Here is a 21,845-nt window from a genome sequence, read left to right on the forward strand (position 1 = left end):
GCGATCACAATTACCTCTACGGTCGGAATTGACATTCCGATCATCAAGGTTGATAGGTAACGACGCTTGTCGGTGAAGGGTTTGTTGTTGAGGTGTTCGTTGGGTGTTATTGGGATTTTGGTTTCGGAAAGGTGGAGTGGGTGGTCTAGCGTTGGTATTACCACCCGGTTGTTCTTGAGGTATAGGTTGGACATTTTGGGCGGGGTAAAAGGTTCCTCGAGATTGAAATTGGTTTGGATTGAGATTTTGGTTGGAATTGAGGTTTTGATTGGAATTGTGGTTCGCCATTGAATCGGTTTCAATGGTTGGTGTGAGTGGTGGTGTTTGGTTGGTTTGATTAGAAGCAAGAGTTGCTTCTAACCGGCTTGCTAGGTTCCTTCTTGCGAGTCTTTCGATTTCCGGTTCGTAGACTAAAGGTGAAGTCCTCCCGGAGTTTCGGGTACGCATGCACTACCTGTAACCTGCACAAGTAACACACCCCGCGTAACAAAGAAAAAGACAAGTACAAAAAGAAAGCTAAACAAATTAAACAGTTAATCACGTAAATTCAAACAATATCCAAACACAAAGCGCACGCACTCCCCGGCAACGGCGCCAAAATTTGATCGGAGTGTCGCGCTCCGGTCAAAGATAATATTTATATACCCTAATTACCCTTAACAAATAGCTAGTGGTAGTGAGGGGTCGAACCACGAAGAGTACGTGGTTTGTGTACGGATTTGATTGAATTATGAAGTTGTCACAATTATGAAGATTGCTAAGATATATTTTTGTGTTTTTGTTTGATTGGAAGATGTGAATTAGAATTACTAAAATGATTAATTAAATTAACTACTCGAGATTACTAAATGCAAGAATTGAAAATGATTGTTTGAACAATAATGAGAAAACAAGGTTCACACCCGGTTTCAACAATTGCAAGACTTAGGGTTACTATGTATTTTAATTAGTTTCACTTGAAATAGTTCATTAACGGATCACAATCACAAAGCTTAGGTGTCAATCGCTATCAACGTCGTAAACAACGGACCATGATACACTTCGTTACTTTGGACTAGCAAATCCTACCAAAAGACAAGGCATAAATACGTGTACTCATTTCACAAAGTCAAATTTAATCATTCACTCGACAGTTTGCAAATTCAATACCAACGTAGGACAATTGTCTAAGATTCAAACGCAATTCAAGTTGTCACAAAACAATTAACAAAACATAATAAACCCTAAACCTTACAAAATTCTACACCGAGGTGAAACCTCCAAGAAATTAGCCAAGCATGATCGAAGAAACTTGATCACCGGATGTTGGAAGCATGAATTGGATCATTGTGAAGCTTGAAGATGAATTGACGGATGAAGGTTAGGGATTTGGATGATTGGTGATGGTGAATGGATGAGTGAATTGATGGATTGGGGAATTTGTGGAGCTAGGCTTTCGAATCAAGAAGATGATGATGAATTGTTCTTGATTCGGGTTGTAGAGAGAATGGTAGATGGAATGGTAGGTGAAGAATTGATGGTAGATGGCTCCAAGATGAAGTTTCAAAATCAAACTAAAGTGTAACTCCCGAATCATGTCCCCACACCCTCTTTGACTCGATATTTTGACCCAAAATGAAAACAATCGCGCAACAACATCGACGAGCCGTCGCCGACGGCCTGATGCCCCGTCGGCGACGGTCCTTAATTATTGCGTTGGCTCCGACGGTTTATCTTGCTGTCTACGGACAAACCAGACGACGGAGATTTGTGCAAACCGTCGGCGACGGACCATATGGGCGTCGGCGACGGTGCCCAGATGTTGGGTTTTCTGTTTCGTCCATTTCTTGAGCCCGGTTGACCCGTTTCACATCCCGGTGGTTCCGTTTTCGCTCCGGTGACTCCTAAAGCTCCCGAAAAGCTCTTTAAACTCTGTTAAACCTGTAAAACACATATCTAATCAAGAGTAGGCAATTCGAAACTAAAACTTGTGTAAAAACACCAAATTAAACATTTACAAACACCGGATTTCGACCACGTCACTAAACAACAGATGGTTTTCTTGGCGTCGGTGTTAGAATCATATGAAGGTCTTGTAGCAGGGAAGATTGGCAACACCAACTTGACGAAAGAAGATTATGATCAGATAGATCCTGAGGAGATGGAACTTATCGACATAAGATGGTGTATGGCCATTGCAGTTCGTCGAGCACAGCGTTTCATGGAGATCACAGGGAGGAAGTCAATTGGTGGACCTTCTACCAAATTGGGCTTTGACAAGAGTAAAGTGACGTGCTTCAAATGCAAACAGAAAGGTCACTTTAAGCGTGAATGTAGAAATGCGTATGCTAATGAATGTGAGAACCCATTCAGAGAAGTACTACAAGAAGGCGATTTATCATCAGAATAAATCAGAGCCGCCAAGATTGAAGCAGCTGGAGGAGAACAAAGAGAAGTCTAGAGCTCTTGCAGTAATTCACGACGAGGAAGGCTACGACTGGTTGTGAGTTGTTACCCGAGGAGGATGCGGTTGGATATGCATTCATGGCAAAGACAGAACCTATTCCTTGGAAAGACAATAGAACCAAAGAACAAAAGTACATTTACAGAAGGTTGTTGGCCTCGAACAGATTGGTCAGATTAGCTGGTATTTTTAATGAAGCAGTAAGAGCTAAGAGATGGGATCCAGATAGGGAATGTTATCTTGACCCATATGGAAACATCGCTGTTGACCATAAAACTCTTGATGTGGAAACTATAATCAAAGAGTTTAAAGACGAAGATGAGTATTGGCAGAAAAAATGGTGGGGAAGTGGAGATGAGAAAGAAAAAGAAGAGAAGGAGAAAGAGAAGAAAGAGATAAAAGAAGAGAAGTCAAAGAAGATTGACACTGGGATCATTGACACGACGCAGGAGTTGAATGCTGAAAATTTTGGAAAAATGGCTGACAAAGTGCTGGCAGCTAAGGCGCTTGAGGTAGATTCTAAATCCGTCTCTAAGTCTAAAGGCTAGGTCAGTTCAAACATGTCAACGACTGAGTCAGGTAAAAAAGTCAATGGTGATGTTGTTTGCAAAAATTGCATCAAGGAATGCAAAGTTTGTAACACAGTCACTTATCACAACAGTAAGAAGGTTGAAGATTTGACTGCGAGAGTCAGAATCGTTGAAGATCAAATCCTTGATCGTGATAAAAGGGTTAAAGCTTCAACTGAACGGTTAAAAGAATTAACTAACAAAATTGAAAATGATAAAATTGACCATGAAAAGGTTAGGCAAGAAAATGAAAGGTTAGTTCTTGAAAACCGTCAGATCACTGAAAAGTTTGAGAAACTTAAAAGCACAATGAAAGATAATGATGACCGAAACGGTAAAACATATAAAGAAAATGTTCAACTAAAAACAATGCTTCGATTAAAAGAAGAATTAATCAACCAACAACTGGATGAAATCGCAAAATTAAAGCTTAAAGTTCAAGAAGCTGAAATTGAAAACGAGCGAATCCAGTTGAAACTTAAGAGTTATAACTCCGCAAGCTTTGTTTTGCAACATATTGTTCCCAAACCCATCGGGAAAAACAAAGCAGGCGAAGATGTTTACTCTGATGGAACCGGGGTGGGTTTTCATCAAGTTCCACCACCTGTTCTTGACAATTATTCGAAAAAGCAATCTGGGTTGGTTGAAATTGGAGAAGAGAATGAAGTGAAACTTCCTAATTCAATTGATGTTACATTTTCTTCTTCATCATCTGATGATAGGGTTCAGACAGAAATTGTCAAAAGCACAACTGAAAGTGTTTTGATATCTGATTCAGCTGAAGATGATGGATGTTTCTTGGACAAATACATTCTGAAACAAAAGTCCAAGAACAACTTACATGAAGAACCAAATCTTGTCATGTACAAGATGTTGGGTTCAGATAAGTTGTTTTCGGATTTTGAGTTTCCCATTGAGAATGTTAATGAGCAAAAGTTAACAAATGTTTACAAGTTGGTTGAAGTTGAGTTGTCAGAAGTGAACAGTTTGAGTCAAACAAAGAGACAAATGAATTTTGAGAAAGATAAAGCTTACTATAAGAAACCTGTTATTCCACCACGTTTTTATAACAACAACCGAAACAATTGGTCGGGTGGTTATCAGGGTGGTAAGAGTTATCAAAAGAGAAATGTTCAAAACAAAAAGTTTGTTGAAAAGAAGGTGTTTGTGAACAGTTCAAGTTCACTGTCTGATGAAGAGAAAAAGATTTTTTTGAAATCAAAGGAAGAGTTATTTGAGAAGAAAGTCTCACAGTCTCGGTCTGAAGGCACAAGTCGGGTAGCTGACACCCGAACATGCTTTAGATGCAATCAGGTTGGACATATTGCTCGCAATTGTACCAACTTGAAGCCTAAGACTGAAGTTGTGAAGTTTCATAAAAGGAAAGTTGATTCTAAGGGTAAAGCTCCATTGGGTGTTGAGAAAAAGAGTTTGAAAAATGACAACACCAAAGTAAAAAATGAACCCGTAAAGAAAGTGGTAACTAAAAATGACAAGTTTTACAAACGGGTAGCATTATCTCAACAAGTTTGGAAACCTAAAACAAAGACAAAAATTTCAACTTCTGAGGAGAAAAAGGTTGAGTATTCAATTCCGATTGAGTATGATGCAAATTTTCCACCTCTTAAGGCTGAAAACTTTAAAATTCAAATTCCGAGAGTCAAAAGTACCAAGGTTACACCCAAGACTGATGAGGCTTGGGTGGACACAATGTTTGACTAAGCAGTTTGAATTGCCGGAGCTTCCTTGATCGCGAAGCACGAATCGGCATCCTTATTGAAGTTTTTAAATCAATTTGTGTTGTGTGCAGGATCTTCCAAAACTCGTTTCGAGATGGATTATGGATAGTGGAGCCTCTCGACATATGACAGGGAAAACTGCATTGTTGTATGATGTGAGGAATATAAATGGAGGTTACGTAGGATTCGCGAGTAATTAAGGTGGTAGGATTATTGGTGAAGGAACGTTATCCAATGGGATTGTGACGTTTGAAAGAGTTAATTACATTGCTGAGCTGGAGAATAATCTACTGAGTATCTCCCAGATCTGTGACAGGATGTATACCACTCACTTCACTGATAAAGAATGTTTGATCTTGAAGCCAGGATTTGTTATCCCTGAGGAATGGATTATCATGAGGGCACCAAGAGTTAATGATTTGTACGTGTTGGACATGAGCGTAGCTACTACAACCACGGGTCAGGCTCATTGTTTTGTGTCCAGAGCAACTGAGAAAGAATCGAGATTGTGGCACCGCAAGATGGAGCATATACATCTAAGGAAAATGAATCACTTGGTGCACAATGATTTGGTTACATGAGTACACGTCAAAGGTTTTCATCTGGAAGGGGAGTGCATTAGCTGTGTCAAAGGCAAGCAGAAGAAAAAGTCACACCCTACAAAGCAAGTCAATTCAGTTTCAAGACCTCTGGAAAGACTTCACATGGATTTATTTGGTCCTGTGAATATCAAAAGTATCACAGGAGACTACTACTGTTTGGTCGTTACTGATGATTATTCCAGATATTCATGGGTTTCTTTCTTGAAGTCGAAAGATGAAACGTTTGACAGTTTGATGGCGTTGTTCAAGAAGATTGAGAATCTGTACCAAAGGCGTATGAAAAGAATTCGAAGTGATAATGGTACTAAATTCAAGAACAGCAAGATGGAAGAATTTTGTGATGAAAGAGGTATATTGCATGAGTTTAGTGCTCCGTACACTCCTCAGCAGAATGGAGTCGCAGAACACAAAAACCGGACACTAATCGAGACGGCTAGAACAATGCTCGCAGATTCAAAGTTACCGATAAATTTTTGGGCTGAAGCTGTTTCTGCCGCATGCTATACGCTCAACAGAGTTCTCACTGTCAAAAGGTTCGACAAAACATGCTTTGAGCAGATAAATAACCACAAACCGAATCTGAAGTATCTAGAACTGTTCGGGTCACCTTGTACTGTTATAGAGCCTCAAGGAAAGTTTGGTCCGAAGAGCATTGAGGGAATATTTGTTGGTTATGCAAGTCCTATACGACGTGTCTTCGTTCCATGTGAGAAGCGGATTATTGAAGCTGCAAATGTTGAATGTCAAGGTTATACTATGCCGCCGCAGAATCCAGGAGATTCAGGGCGTTATCATTATGACAAGTTATGGGATTCGTTTGACATGAGAGAAGAATTAGAGGAAGAAGAAGATTTCTTTGATGAGTTGGATATTTTGCGAGAGTACGAGTCGCAGCAAAGGTTCCCAGCAGAGTATTCTAGGCGACCACGGGAAACTTCAAATGATGATGAAGCAGGTCCTAGCAATGCTGGTGAACATGATGATGTTCAACAAAATGAAGTTGCTCAAGATAATCAGTCGGATCAGAATGATAATCAGGAATCTGAGAATATGCCGATATTTGATCACAGTGATACAGATTTTGAGGGGGAGCAGATTCAGGATTCAAGTCAAACAAACCAAATTAGTGAACAAGGTGCAGATCAAAATGTTACTAATCTGGAAGGCGACGTGGATGTTCCAAGCGAAGTAATGCCGCGAACTCTTTCATACCATCTAGAGGAGTTGATCATTGGAGAGTTGCAATCGGGCGTTCGCACGAGACGTCAAATTGACCAAGGGCTTACATGTTTTTACTCTACAGTAGCACCTTTGTTGGTGCAGTCATCTGTCGTCTTCGTCTAATGTCGAGTCTCGGGTTCGTTGCGGTACGGAACAAGAATGATGTCATCATTCTTGATGATGACATCATCCTTGTGACATCATTTCTTGCATCATCATCTCATGAATAGTCAACAATGTTCAAGTGAAGTCAAGAAGATTGTGCATGAAATATGAAGTGATGATTGACCAACCGTTTGAAGGGTCCAATGAGAGTCAACCGTTTGAATCGTCCAATTAGATGTCATGATCGTTTGAAATAACTTGTCCGTTTGAAAGCCCAATTACTTGAAGGCCCAACAGTTCTAAAGTAGATTGGTCGTTTGAAGTAGGCCGTTTGAGTGGTGGCCGTTTAAAACAGTAGATGTCCGTTTGAAATTGTTAACCGTTTGAAACGGTTTCAAACGGATAGATTGTGTACTATAAATAGGATTCAAGCTGTCATCATTTGTAACGGTCAGACAAAGTGATACCGAAGTGCTGCCGGCATTTCCTCTCATTGTAATCACTGTTAAATGAATATACAAGAGGTTTAAAGTGTAGTTCAAGCTGTTTTCTAGTGCGTTTCTTAGTTTCCGCCTCTGAAACGTACGAGAGCTCTTCCGAACGACTCATTCAGGTCGAAACCGATCCTACAAGTGGTATCAGAGCTCAGGACGAGGAGTTCTTGCCATATTCAGCTTGAAAATCTGATTTTCTACACCTTCTGTTCAAAACCGATAAATTTTACGGTTAAAATCGGCTCAAAATTTCACATTGTGTTCGGATTTGACATTTAACAAAGCCTTAAAAGTTTCAGACTGAAAATCGAACTAAAATTTGATAGAAATATGGTTTCCGTTTGAAATTGTTCGACATATTATGACGTCATAGCCTATTCCGTTTGAAATTGTCCTAGCGTCTGATCTGTTGTTTGAAATTGATCACTTCCGTTTGAAAACATGTTTTCCGTTTGAAGTGCACCGTTTGAAACCGATACACCGTTTGAAAAATACTTCGAAGTGTGTGAACCGTTTGAAAAGGTTCATCGATTTATGTGATTTGTCAAGATTGCATGTGATAGTATTGAAAGTCTAAAAGATAAACTTGTATCGGCTCAATCAAGTGATCAGTTTGTCGTTGAAATGAATCATTTGTTGGTCCAATGATGATATAAAAGTTGTCACTTAATTAAGTAAAAGGTTCAACCCATGTGACTTTAATTCCTACGGCCCAATCAGAGTTTTGAGAATTAATATTGATACCGAGGACATATATTGTGTCAGCACCACTCCATGTGATATTAATAACAATTGTCGGCAAATCATAGTTAAAGGCCCAATCAGAGATTAATACTTGTGAGTTGTCAGTCCACTAAAGATAGTCGGCCCAATCAAGAATTTTTAAGTAATCATGATTCACTAAAGATGTTCGGACAATATGTTTTAACAATAGCAGCCCATGTGAACAATCATGTTCGGCCTAATCATAAAAGGAAATTAAAGTGTGTTAGTGGGCTTTGTTAAAATAAGAATTTACATGTGATTGGTCTATGTCTTTGGTCCAATAATTCTTGTATTACAAACAGTGTTGTCGGCCATTGTGTGTTCATTCAAAGTGGTGCATGTGTTGTTGAGGGGTGATCAATTTGGTCAAATAGTAGAGTGCAAGTGAATTTGAGAAACTTTGAAGATCAAAACATGGAGTTTGAGGAATTGTTGGCATATGTGTATCATGAATCTCAACAGTATTTTCCGACAAAGCAAGAAGAAGAAACAGTCTCAGCAAAAGAAGTTGTTGAAAAAGTTCCGATTTTTGATCATTCGTCTGATGAAGAAAGTGACAATTATGAAGAGAAAATCCGGAAGCTTGAATATCTTAAACAACAACTTCCATCTGATCAACATAGTGGAAAGTTATTTTATGCCGATAAAATTGAAAAATTGAAAGAAAGACAAGATGCAAAAAGAAAGATTCAAAAGGCAGTCATTGTTAAAGAAAAGATCAGAGCTGAGAAGATTGAACAACTTCCATCGGTCAAGATTGAGAAAGTAGAATCTGAAAAACCTGTATCTGTGAATCCTGAATCAGAGTTAAAGAAAGGGATTGCAGAAAACGCACCTATCTTTGATCATTCATCGGAAGAAGGAACTTTAAAGGCTGAGGAATCTGTGAAGAATGAAACAGGTTGCTCAAAATGTGACAACTTCAAGACTGAGAATGACAAACTCTTGAAAGATGCGGAAAGTTTGACATCTGAAGTCAGGAAGTTGAACAATGAGAAACAAATTGATGAAAAACAGATTCTAAATTTACAGGGAAATTGTGAGAAGTTGAAATCTGAGAATGTTAAACTGTTAAATGACTTAAACAGTTTAATATTAGAAAACAAGGTTTTGAAAGAAAAAGAAAAAGACTTTGAAAGCAAAAAGAAATCTTCAGAAAATGAAGATTTCTGGATAAAGCTTGAGAACAAAAACTTGAAAGCAAATGAAACGAAATTTCAAGAACAGATAAAAGTTTTGGAACATGAAAAGTCTGTTCTTGAAAACATGAAGAATGAAAATGAAAAATCAATCAAGTCTCATCTTGTAAAAATATCTCAGCTTGAAAATGAAGCTGAGAATTCAAGAAACAAGATTGATGAACTTGAGAAGAAATTGAAAGGTTTTGTGACTTCCTCAGACAGTTTGAATTTTCCCTGTCCAAAACCTATCAATTCAGTTCCAATAAGTGACGATGTCACAAACTTTGACAATGTCAAAGTTGAAGATTGTGATGAGAAATCTGATGATGAAAATGAAAAAGTTGAAAAACAAAAATTGTTTTTGAAACTAAAAGAAAAATTTCAGAAAACTGTTCTACAATCAACTGAAAAAGGTGAATGCTCTAAGCAAAAACCTTTGAAGAAGAAAGTGGAACAGAAACAAAAAGATAAAAATTTGAAAAATTTTAAAAATGCAAATAAAAGCTCATCAGATCAATCATCCAATCACAATCAAAAATCACAAAAATTGAAAAATCAAAACTCAAAAATTGTTGGCAATAAGTGGTGCAGGTCGGACCACAGTGCTCAAAAGCCAAATCCAGCAAACATGAGGAAAGAGTATCACCAAGCCAAACAGTGCTTTGATCTGAGCGTTTGGTATGAAAATGGTGATTGGTACGATAACAGAGTGTGTTACAGATGCGGCTATCAAGGACACATTGCTGTTAACTGCCAGAGTTGGAGATATGAGACGAGAAGATGCTATAATTGTCAAATCAAAGGTCACATTGCCAGAGATTGCCCAATGAGATCAAATGAGAGATCGAGGGCTGTATCTCAGAAAAGGGTGATGAAGTCAGTCAAAGTCAAAGAAAAGCCCAAGGAACTGAAAGTTTCAGAACAGAAAGTCAAAGAACAGAAGGTTCAAAAACCTAAAGTTCAAGAAACAAAAGTGAAGCTTTCTCAGGGGCAAAAAGACAAACTGCGAAAGAAGAGGAAGAAGGCCAGAGAATATATGGAGAAGATTTTGTCCTCAGGTTCACCAGACAGATCGAATAAGAGTTCGGATGAATCAACTCCCTCAACTGCAAAGTCAAGCAAGTCGAATTCATCAGATACAAATCTGAGGACAAAAAAGGACAAGAAGAAGGTAACATTTTCTGGCGATGAATCTGTTTCTTCGGAAACAAAGGAGCCACATGTCGGCGTTAAATCTGACTCAATAAAGTCAGACAAGCCACATTCAGGCAATGATTCTGGTACGGTAAAGCCAGAAGAGCCAGTTGTTGAGGTAAAAACTGAAAATTCAGGTTTAACAATGGATGATACAAACTTTCCACCATTGTTGAACAAGAATTCGAAATCACCCAAGGACCGTCAGGCTTGGGTAAATCTGTTCAAATAGAAAAGCCTGACTTGCCGGAGATCCCAAGTTGGTAATCGTGGATCATGAATCGGCATCCTTCTTAATCTGTGTTTGAGGTTTTGCAGGACTTGCCGGAGCTCCCAGGTTGGTAAGCGTGGAGCATGAATCGGCATCTTTCTTGAATTTTATTCGGTAACGTCAATCATACAAACAGTAAAGAGGTTTGTTTGTGTATTTCTTACAAGTGGTACAGAGGTTTCTGAACTGCAAATGGTAAATCAAGGACATTAATTTATACTTGTATTTTCCTACATCTGGTTGGAAGACAAGATGATGAACCACATCCCCGAACATTTGTTTGATAAATCTACAAGTGATAAAATCAATCAAACTTTATTTTCCGGAAAAACCATTTTGATTAAAACAAACTTAAGTGTTTTGAAATCTAAATGGGAAAATAGTTTGTTGATAGGGGGAGTTCTGATTGTTTATGCCAAGCGAATGGCGAATTGAGGCGATTTGATATCGGTTGTCATGTTTCTGTACAGTTTGTTTTCAATTTTCGTTAATGTGTTTGCATTTTAGGGGGAGTAGAAAATTTCAGAAAATACAAAAACATTAGAAAATTTGAAAAAGCCAAAAACATGATAAAATCAAAAATGAGTTTTGTTGTGAAAAAGAGAAAATGATAGTACATCAGTGGACTATCACAACATGCTAAAGAATTGGAAAGTTTAAATGTGATAAACAATCTTAGTGCGGATGTGTCAGTAGGTTTTTGCACATTTAGTAAATTGAAACGAGATATAAACCTAATTCAAACTTGCTTGATTCGTGGGTAACTATTCTTGAATATATGGGTAACCCCCGAAATCTTGTTTGAAAGGTCCCGTATTCTGAGATACTAGGTCTTTATACTCAGTGATATCTGGGTATTATCCCGGGACTTCTGCTGTATGGAAGTACTGACCTAGTCCCCGGATAATGCTTTTCGCAAAATGCTTGAAACATAGCATCGCCCTCAGCAAGCTGATGAAACAATAAAATTGATAGTCGCTGCTGTTGTAACTAAAAGATCCTCTAAAGGGGACCCACCTAAAGTCGAAGCCGTCATCTCTCTGCGTATACGGAAGTATCGACCTGAGCTCTCACGGCCCTCGCACATAACCCCTTTACAGATATCATCTGTGGTATACTCACCTGTAAGACTGAATATTGGGATCTGGATACATGAGTATATTCAAGTGGAGTGATACACAATTAAGTTTAAGTTTCTAAAACACTAATATCGTATCTCGAATCGATTGAAATTTGTGTGAAAATTTAAAGTGGACCAATATACTGACAATCTAGGTAAATAGTTTAGAACTAAGTATGTTTAAAGCTTAATGGTGTTAGTGATTTGTCACAAAACTGATATGATCCTCTTACACGAACTGACAAAAATATTGTTTTTTAAATATTTCTTTACTGCATTACATTTTCTTTATTTCAAAATCCAAAAAGATTTTCAGTGTGTTTTAGCATCAACTTTTGAAAAACTCAAAAAGATTTTCGACAACTGGTATTGAAGAGCTATTTTTCAAAATTCCGAGTGCTAAACATGATGAGTAATATTTGAGGGGGAGTGTATGTTTGGAATTAAATGTTTTCATAATCTAACCTTATAGTGGTTCATCAGATTGGAAAATCTGTCTTTGTTTTGAAGGAAAGTCTGAATTAGTGCGAGTGTTTATGTTTGAAATATGTATGTGAGAGAAATTTTACTTTGAGGTAGAGTTTTTGCAGGATAAGATGAAAAGCTGTTAGACGGAAAGCCAGACAACGATCCTAAAGCTGATGATGCTGATGATCTGAAGAAATGCCAGCATATCGTAAGGGGGAGTCTGAAGTCCTGCAAGAAAAGACTGAGAGTGAAGTCCAGAGACTGATAAAGACTGAAGTCGTTGATGACTCAACACTTAAGACTCGTCAACATCTGAGGGGGAGTCTGTTGGTGCAGTCATCTGTCGTCTTCGTCTAATGTCGAGTCTCGGGTTCGTTGCGATACGGAACAAGAATGATGTCATCATTCTTGATAATGACATCATCCTTGTGACATCATTTCTTGCATCATCATCTCATGAATAGTCAACAATGTTCACGTGAAGTCAAGAAGATTGTGCATGAAATATGAAGTGATGATTGACCAACCGTTTGAAGGGTCCAATGAGAGTCAACCGTTTGAATCGTCCAATTAGATGTCATGATCGTTTGAAATAACTTGTCCGTTTGAAAGCCCAATTACTTGAAGGCCCAACAGTTCTAAAGTAGATTGTCCGTTTGAAGTAGGCCGTTTTGAGTGGCGGCCGTTTAAAACAGTAGATGTCCGTTTGAAATTGTTAACCGTTTGAAACGGTTTCAAACCGATAGATTGTGTACTATAAATAGGATTCAAGCTGTCATCATTTGTAACGGTCAGACAAAGTGATACCGAAGTGCTGCCGGTATTTCCTCTCATTGTAATCACTGTTAAATGAATATACAAGAGGTTTAAAGTGTAGTTCAAGCTGTTTTCTAGTGCGTTTCTTAGTTTCCGCCTCTGAAACGTACGAGAGCTCTTCCGAACGACTCATTCAGGTCGAAACCGATCCTACAACCTTTACAAACTAAATTTTCATTGAGTTGTTTTATTTCGCAGATCGAACCAAGAACTTACAAAGAGGCGCTTACTGAAGACTCTTGGGTCATTGCGATGCAAGAAGAGTTAAGTCAGTTTGAAAAGTTGGGAGTGTGGAAGCTAGTGGATTTGCCGGATGGTCACAGGAAAATCAATACAAAATGGGTATTTAAGTGTAAGAGAGATGATCGAGGAGTTGTTGTACGAAACAAGGCTCGACTCGTTGTCCAGGGTTTTAGTCAACAGGAGGGGATTGATTTTACAGAAGTCTATGCTCCTGTGGCACAACTAGAAGCAATCAGAATTTTCCTGGCATTCGCATCTTGGAAGAACTTCAAAGTATAACAGCTAGATGTAAAATCGGCGTTTCTTTATGGGAAGGTTAAAGAGGAGGTTTATGTCGGTCAGCCGCCGGGCTTTACCGATCCAATCCACAAGAACAAGGTCTACTTATTGGATAAAGCGTTGTATGGTTTACATCAGGCCCCGAGAGCCTGGTACGAGACTTTGTCTCAACACCTACTAGCCAACAGCTTCATTTGTGGAAAAGTGGATGCCACTCTCTTCACTAAAGAGGTCGACGGACATCTTCTGATAGTACAGATTTATGTGGATGATATAATTTTTGGGTCAACAAATGAGAGTCTGTGCAAAGACTTTGAATCAGTGATGAAGCAAAAATTCGAAATGTCATCAATGGGGGAAATGAAATTCTTTTTGGGGCTACAAGTTGAACAACTACCCGAGGGAATCTTCATTCACCAGACGAAGTACGTGCATGATATTCTAGAGAAATTTAGAATGTCAAGTTCTACTTCAGCTGCTACTCCTCTTGCAACAAATCATGGGATTCACCCAGATCTCACCGGAGACAGGGATGATGAGACGTTTTATCGATCCATGATAGGTTCATTGATGTACTTAACTGCTTCACGTCCTGATATCATGTAACCAACGTGCCTCGCAGCAAGATATCAATCTAACCCGAGAGCTTCGCACATGATTATTGTGAAGAGGATATTACGCTACCTGAAAGGAACTCCTTCATTGGGGTTGTGGTATCCTAGAAAAGGTGACGTTACGCTCGAAGGGTATTCCGATTCGGATTGCGGATGCTGCAAAGTTAATGCAAAATCAACAACTGCAGGATGCCAGTTCTTTGGACCTCTCTTAGTTACCTGGCAGTGTAAGAAACAAACGTCTGTGGCGCTATCTACATGTGAAGCGGAGTACGTGTCTGCTAGCAGTTGTTGCTCTCAGATCCTGTGGATACAGCAACAGATGCGCGACTACGATTTGCAGTTTCTTAACACACCTCTTTTTGTTGATAATGAGGCCGCAATTAATATAACAAAGAATCCAGTACTTCACGCTAAAACTAAACATATAGAAATTCGTCATCACTTTATTCGCGATTGTTTCGAGAAAAAGTTGATACGAATTGAGAAAATCCACATTGACGAACAAAAAGCTGATTTACATACCAAAGCTTTTGACAAATCACGTTTTAAATATCTTTTAAAACTGAACGGTATGAAGCTTCTTTCGGTGTCGGATGGCATTATTGGCGTTGATGAAGGTACTGTTGCAGATAAAGATGAGAAACAATCTGCAATGGTTTGTCGATTTTTTACCTGTTTTCGTATTTAGGGGGAGTAGATATATTTTCAGAAAATACAAAAACAGTAAAAAAAATTCAAAAATACAAAAACATGATAAAATTTTCAAAATTCAAAAACAATAGAAAATTTGAAAAAGAGTTTGTGTAAAAAGGGAAAATGATAGTACATCAGTTTGACAGTTACAGTATGCTAAAGATTTGTAAATAATTAAAGTGTTAAACAGTCTCACTGATGATGTGTCGATAGGTTTTCGCACATTTAGTAGATTTATTCGAGATATAAACCTAAAACTTCAAAACGAAACTTATTTCGTGGGGAACACTACTTGGATATTTAGGTAACCCCTGAAATCTCGTTTGAAAGGTCCCTTATTCTGAGATACTAGGTCTTTATACTCAGTGATATCTGGGTATTATTCTGGGACTTCTGCTGAATGGAAGTTCTGACCTAGTCCCCGAATAATACTTTCTACAAATGCTTGAAACATAGCATCGCCCTCAGCAACTTGATTAAACAATAAAATTGATAATCAGTGCTGTTGAAACAAAAGATCCTCTAAAGGGGACACACCGAAAAGTCGAAGCCGTCATCTCTCTGCGTATACGGAAGTATCGACCTGAGCTCTCACGGCCCTCGCATTTAACCCCTGACAGATATCATCTGTGGTATACTCACCTGTAAGACTGAATAACTGGGATTCTGGATACGGGAGTATATTCAAGAGGTGGGACACATGAATGAGTTAAGTTTCTAAGACATCTAAATCATATCCTGAATTAATTGAAATTTGTGTGAGAATTTAAAGTGGATCAGTATATCGACAATCTACGTGAATTGTTTAATTCTGAGTATGAATTAAAGCTTAACGGTATTTGTATCTTGTCTGATAACTGATATGATTCCCTGACACGCTCATCAAAAATAAGTTTGTAAATAGTTTACTTTGTTTACATTCTGCAATTTAAGTTGCTGTATTTCATTTTCTAGTTTAGAAACTTTATTAAAATCCAAAAAGATTTTATTTCTGCTTTATTTTTCGACAAACCAAAGTGGAAAGTTGATCGTTGGATTCTCGAAAGCTGAAGCAGATGCAGGAAAAGTTCTGGACTGGAGAATGAGGAGAGCTTATCTTGATAAAGTTTGGATTGTTGAAAAGTCAAAACAAGTTCATTAACTTGATACTTGTTATTTTTAGAAAATGTTTGAAAATGTTGAGCCAAATCAGTTTGTTTTGTCTGAAATCAACCAAGGTCATTAAGTTGGACTTGGTAGATTAATTGAGTAATCAGGGTCATTAACGTGGACCTGAATACTTGAGTGGATTTCTAAAGCTGATTAATTTTGTGATTTATTGTTAAAATCAATAGTTTGTAATGTTATTGGTTGAGTAACAGGTTGTAGATTCTATCATCCCTATGGCTCATAAAGTCAAAGTTTGAACCAGATAAAGATCCTAGATCCCAACATATCGAGAGGGGGAGTCTGTGAAAGGGGGAGTCTAGAGTTCTGGATCTACAGTCAAAGGGGAGATTGAAGATAGATCTAGATCAAGATTCTGAACCTGTGAAGAGTGAGTTGTTACAATGAGGAGACAGAGTTGGAAAAAAGACCAAGACTGAAGACTCGACGCCGAAGACTTCGTCAACATCCAAGGGGGAGTCTGTTGGTGCACTGAATGTCTATTATCTACGTCTTTATCGAGTCTTAGGTCTAGATAGGTTAGATTGGAGCACGGAAATCTAGGATTAGGTTTTAGAGTGTAATTTCGCTCCAAATGACACTTGTGTCATTTGAAGCGAAATCAGGTCTTTCATGTTAATCTCGCTCTTATTGTTAGTTATGATTTCGCTCCTGATGTTATCAGGTAATTTCGCTCCAAAGCTTACCAGGTGATTTCGCTCGTAAAGTGATCACATGGGGTTTCGCTCCTACCGTTTGGAGCGAAATCAGTCTTAGTATAAATACCAATGATGTGATCTCATTTGTAACGTTTGGAGCGAAATTAGGTCATGTGCTAGGTGTCGAAACGCTGTCAAAATTTACTCAGAAAGCATTAATAGAGAAGGAAATTGAAAGGAAAAGCTGTTGTGACTTTGTTTACATTGATTCCGCCTTTGTACACGAAGATGAACTGCCTTAACTGACTATTTAGGGTCGCACACGGTCCAATATAAGTTATAGTTTTGTACGTTCTACATTTCTGGTTAATTTCTTCGCATTAAGACACTGTAACGGGTGTTCGTGGTTCAACGATTTTAGTCTCCTTTTCGTTCAGTGGAATTTTTACCATTTTATCTATTTTATTTTTACGATGTTGAGAGTCGATGTCGTTGTGGCATTGGTGCTACTTGGCACGGTTTTACGAACGTTTCTAACCTATTAAATTTTTTACTAATATTTTGTTTCGATTAGCCCTATACTTCCTTTACTTAAAAACTATTTTTTACGTGCATATTTTATGTACGGGTATGTATAAATATGATTTGTTCTACATTACGACGTAAACTTTTTATAGACAAGTCTGGTCAAACATAATACGTTTTCGTTTAAAGAAACCATTTTTACGTGCATATTTTTATGTACGTTTTGGTATAAATTCAAGTTGTTCTACGTTTCGATGTAAACTTTTTTGGGAATGATTGAGGTCAAATATAATATGTTTTCGTGTTTATTTTATGTATGTTTCGTAAAGTTTTTTTCGAACCGAGATGAGTCAAATTATGGTTTCTTTTTCTCCCATTTTTTTCTGAAAGCTCTAATTAATCCCTTTCGATTACACGTGCGTATTTTCCTTCATACCCATTACGTTTTCTATGTATGAGTTGGGTCACATATAATACGTTATGATTGTTCGATATTTTGATACAATCACAATGCTTATACAGGTTACACTGAGTTCAACTGGATACGTCGAAATGTGTGTTTTCATATGGTTAATGAATCATATAACGTTTGGAATAATCCATTCAATGTTTACGATGTACCCGCGCCGCATCACGGACGAGTCTTAACCCTAGTTTAACTAAAAAATCAATTTGATAGATTGAGTGTCATTAGAATCTTTGGTCAACTGAGATTTCTGTAATAGCTGCAACAGTTCATTATATTGTTCTGTGGTAATAACAGGAGCAGATTGTGAGGATTGGTTTTGTGTATCAGTTCCATCATCAAATGCCATATTTGTAGTGCCACGTCTTGTCTTGGTGAACTTAAAGTCCTTAGGAAAACCTACAATTCGATAGCACTTGTTTGTAGAGTGACCAATTTTCTTACAATTTGAACATACCAAATTTTTCTTGTTATCAAACTTTGAATATTGACCACTTTGAGAATGAACACTTGCATTCATAGATGCAGATTCAGATGAGAAGTGTCCTGTGGTAGATATCCCTCTTTGTGTTTCTTCTTGAGTAAGAATGGCATAAGCTTGATTTATTGATGGTAGAGGTTGCATCATGAGAATGCTTCCTCTAATAACATCATATGCTGGATTCAATCCCATAAGAAATTGAATTAAGCGTTGATCTTCATCTCTTTTTGCAATAATTCGTGATGCACCACAAGTACATGAGGGAACTAGGTTTAACGAACTCAACTCGTCCCAATTAGTTTTGACTTTAGCAAAATAAGTTGCAATATCAGTATTACCTTGATGAATTTCACAAAGATTCTTTTGTAACTGATATAACTTTGCACCATTTGCCTGACCATATCGATCATTCAGTTCTTCCCAAAGTTGATGTGCTGATTCTGTGTAAAGAACGCTTTCAGCAATTTCTCGTGACAAAGTATTCAAGATCCACGAGATAACCATACTATTGCATCGTTCCCAAAGAGCAGATTGAGAAACATCAGAAGGTTGACCTAAATTTTCTTTAACAAAAATCAATTTGTTCTTTGCCGATAAAGCAATCGTCATTCCCCGTTTCCAAGCGGCAAATCCAGTTCCGTCAAAAGATTTTGAAATAAGAATCATACCAGGATGATCTGACGGATGAAGATATAAAGGATTGGAAGAATCAATTGGTATTGCAGTAGAATTTAGCGATTCACTGGTTGAATTCGACATATTCAGAAAGCGAGATTATGAAATCGATTGAAGAATCAATTGATTGAAGAATTTCGTTTTGAAGAAAGAAATCGAAAGATTAAGCAGATCAATTGAAGAAGATGAGATGATGAAGAAGGCGATGATGCGGAAGCGAAGATCAGAGGGAAAAAACCCGCTCTGATACCATGTGATTTTGACAGAGAGAATTGGGGAAAATTGATTGAATTGAATTCATTATTACAAACCCTAATCAAGTATATAAAGACAGATACACTAACAACTAACTAACTTCTAACTAACATCTGTTAATATCATGTGTACAATAAATAATAAGTGATAACATTTATTCACGTATTCTATTAGGGCGCTTCCATCTTTGACGCCCGTCTTTCATGGCCAATTTTTAGTGCTTGGCGATGGGTACGAGTGAGGTGATATGGGGACGCTATCCCACAACATACAACTTATACTAGATATAGATAGATGGTTTCTGGATCATTGATTTAGCTTTATTAATATTTATTAACTTTTAATATTTAATTGTTTGTTCCTAGAAAATGTCATTCTATGAAAAACAACAAAAAATATTGTAATTAACAAGAAAGGGTCTAAATAGTGGTACGATTTTCTCTTTAGTTTTTGTTTGTTTGTAACTATTTCCGTGAATATTTTTGTGTCTTTTTAAAGTAGATCTTTTACGTTACCAAATGAAGCTAGAATTTAATGTTATTATAAGTTTGATCATTTGGGTTTTGAGGCACCCAGTTGCGTATCAAACTAGTCAGATCAACATATTACTTTTTTTTTGTTGAATCGATCCGTATAATGAGTTGAACACATAAATTTAATGTGTTTAAGTTTGATCATTTGGGTTTTGAAGCAACCGAATCAACGCTACAACCCGATATGAGTATGTCCGGCTCAAATCGATAGCAGTCGATCTGGTTTTCGGTTTATGCATTTATGGCTTTTTGGTTTTTGCCTCCGTTTGATCCAAACACGACATTAATCGAGACCAACCAAACTTTTCAACCTTTTGACTACTTTTTATTTCATGATATTTGTACCTATAGATTATTTTATTAAAAAGTTAAAGGTCACCTCTTTTGTGAAATTTTGATGCATAAAGTTTCAATACAAACCGGTGAATCAAACATATATAAATACTTGCAAAGCAAAGCACTGATCCCAACCCAAAATATATATCATTGTCACAATCATGCTATGTACACTGAAGAAATATCAACCTAGAAATAGGATTAAGTGTATCATGACCAAAACTCAATGAAATGTGCACTTGTGCCTTCTATTTAAAAAACAATCGGTCTTAATCGATCTGACCTATGAATTGCCCGAACAAAACCGGCTCTAACCTTGGCCAAGACCTAACCAATCTAATCTTCGATAGGGAAGTTCTTGTATTTGGTGTCAAAAACTTGTTTGTGGAAGATGTCGATGGAGGGAAGCTAGGTTGTTTCATTCTCCTTATCGTCCATGAGTTTCGAAAGCACGTTTATAGGTTGTAAACTTTAATAACAATGTGTTTGTTTATTTTTCTTTTCAGCTTTAGAAAATGAAAGCATGCGTTAAAACGTTATGTACTTTTTTTTCTCTTTGGATTTTTAAAAGTCATGTGCTTGGGCACTCTTTAGATTTTTAAAAGTCATGTACTTGGGCGTTGATAGTGAGTTATAGAGGAGTTTAAAGATAATTATATGTTTTCATGATAAAGGTTATTATATAAGAGGAAATAATTGTAAGAATTGTAGACAAGTTTGACCCTTGATTTGCAAGATTAATGGTTGAAATTAAGTGATTCTCAATTGTAGAAATCACATAAATAAAAACAAGGGAAACAAGTGGGGAAATGCAGGGTCGGCTCAAGGGGGAGTGAAATAAAACAAAAGCTTTAGGCCTCCATTTTCCTAGGGCCTCAAATTCTAAGAAGATATATAATATGTTGGTAATTTTGGCTTTGAGATTGTTAACATTGAGGTTTATGATATATAAATATGTGTATACAAAGATGATATATGAATAATAAGATTAATACCAATTTTTTTCGTTTACAAAAAGGGCCCCAATTTTGCTATCCGCTTTGGGCCTAGAAAAAATTTTAAAAAATGAGTAAAATATGAAAATCCAATATTGTTGACTCATAAATCCACTTCCCCTTGATTTTCAAACGACTAAAACTTTTTCATATGTTAATTTTTTTTATAAAAATTACACCGTATTAACGAACATTTCATTCCCTTTAATTCGAGCAGCATATTGCTAATATGTTGTTTTGTTAGCATGTTGACTTCGAGGGATGACTTCGATTTGTTGCAAAGGCTTGCCGAGCTTCATCAAGAGGTTATAGAGTCGGATCGTAGAATTAACAACAAACTCAATGAGCTAACCGAACAAGCTAGCAACATCCGCCAAAAACAATTCGCATTACTAGTTGAACTAGACGTGCTTATAGCACGCTTTTCTATGATAAGTGATGTTAACGAAAAAAATAAATTATATGTCGTTAGCAGGTTAAATCTTGGTTGTGAAGTTGGTTATGTAGGGGTTCATTTGAGAAGAAAATTAAATTGAAAGAAAAAGAACAAATGGTACAATTGTAAAACATGAAATAGTTTTTTCTCATCTCATTTAATATTATCTTTGACTAATTAATTATTCATAAAAACTAACATCCCTCACACTAAAATGTTTTCCTACACACATCAAAATTTATCCTCCACGTTTTGAAATTTGTCCTACACATATTGAAATTTATCCTACACAGCTCGTAATTTATCATACCCGCCTCGTAATTTATCCTACGCTTTAAATCAACTTTTTTTCTTTGAAAAAATATATTTTTTGTAAATAAGTTACAAATTTAATGTAGTTAGCTATTAAAAAGGAAGATTAACAATTAATGATCTATCTAAGTTTACCAATATATCCTTACACAAATAATAAATACAAAAATTAAATGAAGTAAAATAATGGATTCTTATTGATTGAA

The 21,845-nt window shown here is 37.0% G+C and overlaps 1 protein-coding gene across 1 annotated transcript; it reads right to left on the reverse strand.

Moving 5' to 3' along the window:
* Nucleotides 1-17,809: 17,809 nt before the first annotated feature.
* LOC110924849 lies at nucleotides 17,810-18,856 on the reverse strand. The gene has a single exon (XM_022168834.1). It carries the CDS (start codon nucleotides 18,854-18,856, stop codon nucleotides 17,810-17,812), a length of 1,047 nt encoding a protein of 348 aa, XP_022024526.1.
* Between the last annotated feature and the right edge of the window lie 2,989 nt (nucleotides 18,857-21,845).

This window comes from Helianthus annuus, chromosome 17 (assembly GCF_002127325.2).
Source record: "Helianthus annuus cultivar XRQ/B chromosome 17, HanXRQr2.0-SUNRISE, whole genome shotgun sequence".
Classification (NCBI taxonomy): domain Eukaryota; kingdom Viridiplantae; phylum Streptophyta; class Magnoliopsida; order Asterales; family Asteraceae; genus Helianthus; species Helianthus annuus.

What these genes read in the sequence shown, in the direction of transcription:
- LOC110924849 (XM_022168834.1), bottom strand. Translation starts at nt 18,856, where the DNA reads ATGTCGAATTCAACCAGTGAATCGCTAAATTCTACTGCAATACCAATT.